Here is a 9,009-nt window from a genome sequence, read left to right on the forward strand (position 1 = left end):
TGTGTGTGTGTGTGTGTGTGTGTGTGTGTGTGTGTGTGTGTGTGTGTGTGTGTGTGTGTGTGTGTGTGTGTGTGAAAGAGAGAGAGAGAGAGAGAAACCTTATTACCATGGCTATTTGGTATGGCATTATTCTCTTGATTCACCTCTAATAAATTGTCTGAGTCCCTGAAGGTAATCTCATTTTCACTGTTCTCTTCTCTCTCTACTTTTTAAAGATATTTGGGTCATTTTAATTTTTTTAAACATTGTGCCTCAAACTAAATAAAAAGGTGATGTAGTCCAGAGTCCTGATATTATCAGGCTTTTCTCTTTGGTTGCAGGGTGACGCGCAGCGTTAAAACCTGACGCTCTGGGCGACGACAGTGAGCCAATAATCGGCTTGATCGGGTTGATGCCACATCTCGAGATCACATTACCCATTACCAACCAACAATAACCGACAGCAAACCTGGGGTTGACCGTCAATGACTGCCTGACGCACTGGTGCCAAACAGTCCCACAGGAACCACCTATTTATTTATTTATTCATCACCACATGTCCCATTGACAATACCGCATCTCCGCAACGCGTCCACTCATCTCCATAAACTCTCCTCGGCGTAATTGTCCGCCCAGATGTCCGAAAGTGTGCCTCAAATTATCTCCGAACGATTGAAACCCGGCAATAACTGAGCTGATTAGAGCAGATTAGGTTCGAGGAGGGAAAAGAGGGGAAAACGGGACTATTTTCATTCCATTTCACAACTCACTGGCTTTGGATTTGATCTGAGGTTTATTCTATGACAAATGAAGGGAAGCTGCAGAAGATTTCCCCTGACGTCCTAAAGACCTCTTCCGTTTGCTCTCACTTTCGAAATCGGATTAACCCACTGAAACACTGCGCAACCTTTCAGCCACGGGTTTGTGATATCAGACCTCAAGCTAAAAAAAAAAAAGACACTTGAATCTCAGGGGTGGGTGTTGTTGGGAAACAATCTGTTGCTGTATTGTGCGCTGCCGTTTGGTCCGCTGTTTGTCTCGTTTATAATTGCCATCCGGGTGTGTCCTAAATACCCCCGAACTGGGACAGTGTATTCTTTATCATGTGGCTCTCCACAGAAGAAAAAAGGGGAGGGGAGGCTTAATAACCTATCAACAGATGCGCAGACCGCTACCAAAGACAAAACGTTTAGTGCGCAACCCTAATTAGAATATGCAAATCACCGTGTGAGTTATGTGGGACGCTTGGAGCTGCTAACGGATCAATCAGAGAAGGAGATGAATTAATTGATTAATTGATAGGAGGTGTTGACCAGATGTGAGTGTATGAGCCCTTCCTTAAATTTGTCCTATGAAAGATTTCATTTTCTCCTTCCTTTTGTTCTTTATATCAAAGAGAATTGGTCCCTCTATTTATTATTAGCATAATTCATGAGAAAGCATGGCTGTTATTAAGATGAATTTGCACGTCAGAACAACTATTTCATAGCATGATTATTTCGCGTCTTTAACGGACGAATTAACTAATTATGGCCTCCTTTGTGAAATGTAGTGTTTATCGATTAATACAGCTTTTAGGACCTTCAAAATACCTTTATTGTTCTAAGAAAACAAACACGAATGTCGGGCCTATTAAAGAGGGTAGAAGCACAATTTTATCCAGGTTTAAGTTACATTAAATTATATTCATATGTATTCTTGTTTTCTTTGTTTGTTATTTAGTTATTTTGCCAGTAATTTTCAATACTGACATCGTTTGATGCTGATTTCCTGGACTTGATGGGTTAATCCGGCTGTTTAAACTCAATGAGTCGGATCAGATGACCACACATAGAAATGCCAAGAGCTGCAGTGAAAGTAAGCCTTATTCTCGATGTAAGACAGGGGAAACGAGTATACGCTGTCATTTCAAACCCAAAGTTTTTACGATGAGGGTCTATAAAGCAGCTCCTTAAACTGTAGTAGTGATTGATCATCACCAGCCGGAGGCTAGTAGCTGTTTTACAGAAAATCCATCAAAATTTATTCCGCATGTGCGCTAATAAAGCTCCGGAGCAACCACAAACTTAGTATGCAGTCTCTCCTCTCTTGTGATTGGCTGCCGCCTGTTGAATAAAAAGAGCAGTGGAGATAAAGAGAGAGCGTCACATTGCGGACTGCTCCGGGGACTCTAGCTTTTTTTCTTTCTTTTCTTTTTTTTGGAGGGAGCGGAACAAAAAGTGGGATCATGACGGGGAAGGAGGGAGCAGTGCTTTCAGACTCGGAGAATAAACAGAAATCAGCTTCACAGACTTGCGTGAGCCACGGGGGAGCCCACCAACAGCCGCCTGCAACCTGGAAGATGGCCCCCACTGCGCAGCGGCGCACCGGCTTTGGGATCCAGGAGCTGCTCGGCCTAAACATAGAGCCGCCGGCGGCACCGAGGCGACCGCTGGAAGCTCTGCCGCACAGGGCGCACATTCTGGCCGCCAGGTCAGCCCTGGGACATGGAGGCCTCGGGGTCGGCGTAAGTTTACTACGACCAGAGGGCATACACTCGTTTTACAGCCAGCCTGCTTTTCTGGAGGTGCTGTCAGAGGCGCAAAATGTGCACCTGCAGCCGCTGCACAGGACAACGCGCGTGGACTCGGAAATGGACGCACAGCACTCCACCAGCTCCGGTGAGACTTCATGTCGCTGAAGCACGAGGATAGTTTCAGTCAGTTGGAGTGTTTGTAATATTTAAGTTTATGTGAAGATTAAAATGTCATGTCAAATCCCCGAACCAACGTGAGGCAACAGGGAAAAAAATGTCTCACTAAAAGCAAATGAGAAAAAGAAGAAACCAGAAGTTGTGTTGAAAATGCGCAAGTTAGGGTCGAACGGAAAAGGCCTTTGTATTTATATTTATTAATTTATTAAATTATTCATAAAATATATATATATATATATATATATTTTTACATGGCTGTGGTTTTTTTATTCCAGGTGTGATGTGACACATTTTCAATTTTCCATTATAATATCTGTGTTTTTTTATATTTATTTATCATTTATCATCAAAGAACATGAATATGATAATTTAAATAAATAATCGGCTCCAGTTTGTTATTATAATTATAATTATTATTAGTAGCAGTAGTAGTAGTGTTGTTATCAGTAATAATATTTTTTAACCTTTAAACCTTAAAATCATCCACAGATTCTGATGATATGAGCTCCTCCGGCGATCAGAAATTCTCCAAATCCTCTATGGGTCAGAGCAAGAAACGAAAGAAAAGACGACACAGGTAAAAACAAAACAAACAAACAAACAAAAAAGCCGAAAGAAATATTAGGTCGTTATTTGTCGGTTTGGCCTTCAAGACACAGTGACTGTCATATATGATCGGTGAAGCTCACGTGAGCTTACGGTGTTTTATTTAATGCCGTATTTGGCGTAAGAATAAGGAGATTTTTCTGATTTCCTTCTGGATTTTCTTTTTGACTTTTCTTTTTAACGTGTTCTTGTTGCTTTTCTCTTTATAAAAAAATATGAAGGATATATATTTTTATTTTCGTTTTGTTTTTTTCTGTATTTGTATTTATTCACAAGACACAAGATATGTTCATATTTATAGGTGATTAAATCTGAAGTCACCATTTTCTGGTTTAAGTGGTGCCTATATATTGCCTTAAAAATGTAACTAAGCTGATATCAATTAAAAATAATAAAATACTTTATTATGATATTTTTTTCATAAAAAGATATTTCCTGAAAAATAAAAACCAGGTGAAATGAATTAACAGACAAAAGAAAAGCCATCATCATTGATAACTAATCAGACTGAAAGCATTTAAAATATGAGACTGGATTTAATTAGTTATACTGATTGATTTTAAAAAGACTAAAAAGGCATCCAATCGTTTTTGGTCTTATTTTTCCCGCAGAACAATTTTCACATCCTATCAGCTGGAGGAGCTGGAGAAAGCTTTTAATGAGGCTCACTATCCAGACGTCTATGCCAGAGAAATGCTCTCCATGAAGACTGAGCTACCAGAAGACAGAATACAGGTGGGATCATGTCTCTGCATGAAAGCAGAAATCCACACTCTGCTATCTTAAATTTTCCACATGAAGATGTTTTCATCAGCTAACATCTTGATGTCTTTGACATCAAAACGTGGGCAGGTGATTCAGCTATTTGGTGCAATATGAACACTACCTCAGAGGTGACATCTTCCATCACTATAGCAGACAGATAGAGCCAGCAGTCACCTGCTCCATCATCATCTTCACAAGGTCTTCACATTAGCAGGCACTTCACCTTCACACTGTAATTAGTTAATAGAGGAGAACTTATCACGTCTCTTCCTGGGAGAGGCAGGCCGCAGCCCTGAAATGAAATGATAACTACATAGAAATTAATTAGCAGAGGTCAGCGGCTGAGCAGGGGCCAGTGCCCGGCTGCTACGAGCATTTTAATTTCCCGTGATATTTGAGCGCCTGTCTCCCATCGACCGGGTCTGGAAATTAACTTATTTTTCAATCAGCCTCTTTGCCCCCCTCGGGTCACCTCGCAGGAAGCAAAGACACACACGCTGTCATGCACACTCACACTGCTACTGTCAAAAAGCATGATTGCTCATCTGGGGCCCATCTTTTTATGAGATGGAGGTTATCGTCAGATCTACCTGAATAGCTTTCCAGACCCGGCTTTCATCGTTTTTAATTCCAGGTCTGCAAAACGCATGCACACACACACACACACGCATGCTTATGTCCACACACACACTGGCACACGCACTCCACACACCATTTCTTACAATCTCATCCTGCATCCACGGCCATTTTAGGATGCTCATTTTTTTCCCCCTGTTTTCCTCATCCATATTCACAAGCAGGCTGAGATGATTACACGGTCTGGCCTGGTGGAAATCAATTTAGGCACCTGAAACAGAAACACACACACACATGGGATACACATGCATGGGCTCAACACATTTATACTGAAAATTAAAGTCCAGTTTGTGTGTTCAGACTCATACTGTGCAGCATGTGCAAAAGAAAACATTTTTAAGAAGATGTTTTTTAAGCCTCATTCCAATCTACCATTGATATACCAGTGCAACAAATAAAATATTACTTCACTCTGATGTGAATTGTATTATAAGGAGTTCAAAAAGCTGCAAAATGTAGAAATTAAAGGAAAATGACTGTTTAAAATTTTTTCAGAGCTTCAGAATTTTCCATTGTGCAACAATATTTGTCATTTCTGCAGAATGTCTCCAAATGTGTTTCCATATCACACACATGTTAATTGCATGCTAGACAATATTTTCCACTTCTGATATCACATGTTCTGCTCCCACATGCATAAACAGCCTTTATAACAGGGGTGTCAAACATAAGGGCCAGGGGCTAAAATTAGCCCACCAAAGAAATATGTGAAGGACATAAATTTTAGACTTTTCATACGTTTTACAGCTTTTCCTACTGAAAAAGACCTCCCCTGAGACCATTCATACTATAACAACGTAAATAAGTAATAGATAAACCATGAAATGACAGAAAGTTCCTGTACTTTTAATGTCTAGTCTAGAAATGTATGATTTGCACAGTTGTTATATCTGACAGTCACTTGTCAATCTCCTGATTAGTTTAGCAGAGGCTAGCTAAGAAAACTGGTTTCAAGAGCTAACATAGACACATATTCCAGCTGTTCAGCCAGAGTCACTTTAGGTCCTTGTTCGTCAGGACATATGAGCGTGAAATTTCTTACAGGGCAGCTGTGGCTACAACTGTAGCTTGCCTCCACCAGTGTGTGAATGTGAGAGTGAATGAATAGTGGCATTGTAAAGTGCTTTGGGTGCCTTGAAAAGTGTTATATAAATCCAATCCATTATTATTAAAAACCAAAATAAAAATCCATCAAACATTTCCGTTGAATAAATAGAGAAGAGTGCGATAAGCTAACAGAATTTTTTGTAATTTTACATTAAAAAAATCTCAGGGATTACATGTGTGATAAAACATCCTCACCACTTAAAATGATCTGTCCAGGTGTGGTTTCAAAACCGTCGGGCCAAATGGAGAAAAAGGGAGAAGTGCTGGGGGCGCAGCAGTGTGATGGCAGAGTACGGCCTGTATGGAGCCATGGTCCGCCATTCCATCCCGCTGCCCGAGTCCATCCTCAAGTCAGCCAAGGAGGGCAGCACGGACTCATACGCACCGTGGTTACTGGGTGAGTCCCATGGGTACTACATGTCAATCGCCTTCCACACAGCTCTTATTAATTATGAATCATCCTTCATCATTTGATATGCATTTAAAAAAATACACATCAGAAGCACATTTTGCAGAAATCTGCTAACACTCTCCTTTCTTTGACTGATAAATCAAATGCTAAACAATTAAAACAATCTTCTTTTATTTTGATTGAATCCACCTTTAAGTTATCTGTCCAAAAAAAGTCTCTTGATGCAAAAAGAAAAAAAAAACCTATATATTTGTGGACTGTGTTTGAGATTGAGTTGTGTCCTACGAGGACGGGGGTTAGCTTGCCTGAATCAGGAGCCAATAAAGGCCTCAGCATGTCATTAAAAAGGTAAAAGTCAATACAGTGATAATCCTACTTCATCAGGGCAGATTAGACCAGATCTCCTCTCTCACCTCATGTCAATTGATTAGTTTAAATCAATTGCGTAACTCTAATTGAATAATAGGTTCTATTTGCCAATCTATCCCCTATGTATGGATCATTCCTTAACGCTCCTTTTTTTTTACTTCACTGTCAAACATCTCACTACGTTCGTTAAACCTCATTTGAACTCACAAAAATAATCACAACAGGAAAGCTCTTTCATCTGTGACTTCTCCGTTCTCTTCTTTAAAAAAATACTGTTTTCCTGTTCAGGTATGCACAAGAAGTCTCTTGAAAATATCCACACGTCTCCAGGAAAAGCCCACAGCCTGACAACGCCACCAGCTTCACCGGCACAAGAGAAATCGGTGGATAAAGTGATAGAGGAGGATAAGCCGAAGCAGAATAAAGACACCGGTTCACCGATTTCTAAAGAGGAACTGAGGGAGAACAGTATTGCTGCGCTGCGAGCGAAGGCGCTGGAGCACAGCGCTAAGATGCTCGGGACAGTTTCTGACAGAACAAACATTCTCGTAACTCGTAAAGAGGAGGCCGAGGAGGAGTTGACGGAGAAGGAAACGGTGAAAGTGAGGAGCAACTGAAAGAGGCTACGGGATGCGCTCTGCAGAGTGGCAGTTCTAATGTTCAGAGGCGGCAGTCTTGTTGTGTTGGTTAAACTGAATCTTGATGCACCCGGAGTCACTTTGTGTTATCATACGTTCATTTAGGTTTATGTCTGAAGTCAAGTCTTTAGCTCTGCTGACTGATTGAGCTTCAATAACTCAAATGTTGTAATGTTTGTACAGCTAACCAAAATTGCACAACACATTTGTGCATGTCTTCTCCTGCAGCTGATGAGGAAAGGAAGGGAGGAGCACAGAAATGTTTTCTTTTGAATTCATAATGCCAGGTGGCAATCCCACATCTACAGTTAGAGGATCGAGTGGCTTTGATGTTGTTATTGTGCTGTTGTGACATGGTTTGGATTCACTTGACCCCTTTAGATGGAAAGCTTGTTGGAAATCGATGCAAAGTTGATCTGAGCGAACGTTTTCATGCTACGATGCAACGTTTCTGTCCTACTGGATGACACCGCCTCTGTCCACACAGGACACGAGGGATCGTGATTGATTATTCGAAAGTAAGATCATGTGAATTGTGAGATACCTGTATAGCCGTAAAGCAGTGGCAGGTTTTGTTTTGTCTAAACCAAATGAGGGAATATATTTTTGAAGAATGCTCTTTGATCACTGCAGTGGAGCTCAATCAATCCTACGGCACGCTGAACTTGCTCTGGCAGCACATTACCATATAAAAAAAACTTTGTGTTGCTTTTTTTTTAATGTAGTGTGTCATTCTTCTGTCATATAGCTACAGCTCTGTGATTTGGCAGATTTTCATGTAAGCAGAGCCTGGATTCAAGAGACTTTATATAAGTTTGACCTCTGACTTCTGTGTGACCCCACGTCTGGGCTCGGTAACTGACACAGGTATCATTAAAACAGTCGATACCAAATCCTGTAAAAAGGTTTCTTCAGCTCTTAAATAAGTGGTGTAAATTTTGAACATGCCCCATAGGTAATATGTATGTATGTATAGTTAACACCAAGTGTGTGTTTGTTTCTGTATAAATGTAATTGTAGCAATTAAATCTTATTGGTATTTAAATAATGTGCTTTTTGTTGCTTCGCGTGACCTGTGCAGAGTTTGAGAAAGGTTCATTTCACTGTGGAGATTTTATAATGCAATGCAAAATAAAACCTAGGTGGTTGGAAGTAACATTAAAAAACTAAACAAAAAAACAATTGAAACTGAGAGGATGAAAGTCAAAAGGCCAAAAGCAGTCATACCGGGATCATATATAATGATAGAAAATGATCTTTAGCCTAAATTAAAATGATGCTGATGCTGAAAGGTGAACAAATCCAAAACTTTTTAATATACTGTAGTTAACTATAAATCCAGGAATGACCGGCTGTCAAAGACATGTCCTTTAACCTGCTGCATCACTAAGTCCTGCATTTAAAACACGCTTGGTTTAGCTCTGTAAGACAGCACTGAATAAACTCAGCAGGCAGGTCATTCGGCATCTGTTTCAGGCATATTTCGCAGGTGAATCAACCTCTGAAAAGCTGCTGGTACTTGAAAACTATAACCGTTAGGGCAGAGGTTAATGGGAATTTCACACTGACAGCAAGCGATTATGAAAACAGATGGATGGTTTCTTTATAACCTGTTGCAGAATGCACTAAGCGGCACTCTGGAGCCTTTTAGCCTTCAATCTCTTTTAATGAGGTCTGTATGAGTTGCAGAACAGAGAAGAAAATAGAACTAAAATAAATACTATTACGATCTACGTCCCTACCCTCACCTATTGCCACGAACTGTGGGTAGTGACCGAAAGAACGAGATCGCAGGTACAAGCAGT

General features: G+C 40.5%; 1 protein-coding gene across 1 annotated transcript; it reads left to right on the forward strand.

Moving 5' to 3' along the window:
* The first annotated feature begins 907 nt into the window (after window positions 1–907).
* Window positions 908–8,957, forward strand: LOC146501600 (visual system homeobox 2-like). Its single transcript, XM_085134365.1, has 5 exons — window positions 908–2,639; window positions 3,161–3,248; window positions 3,889–4,012; window positions 6,002–6,182; window positions 6,855–8,957. Exons 1-5 carry the CDS (start codon window positions 2,207–2,209, stop codon window positions 7,181–7,183), a joined length of 1,155 nt encoding a protein of 384 aa, XP_084990491.1. The 5' UTR covers window positions 908–2,206; the 3' UTR covers window positions 7,184–8,957.
* The last annotated feature ends 52 nt before the right edge of the window (window positions 8,958–9,009 follow it).

This window comes from Neolamprologus multifasciatus, chromosome 15 (assembly GCF_963576455.1).
Source record: "Neolamprologus multifasciatus chromosome 15, fNeoMul1.2, whole genome shotgun sequence".
Classification (NCBI taxonomy): Eukaryota; Metazoa; Chordata; class Actinopteri; order Cichliformes; family Cichlidae; genus Neolamprologus; species Neolamprologus multifasciatus.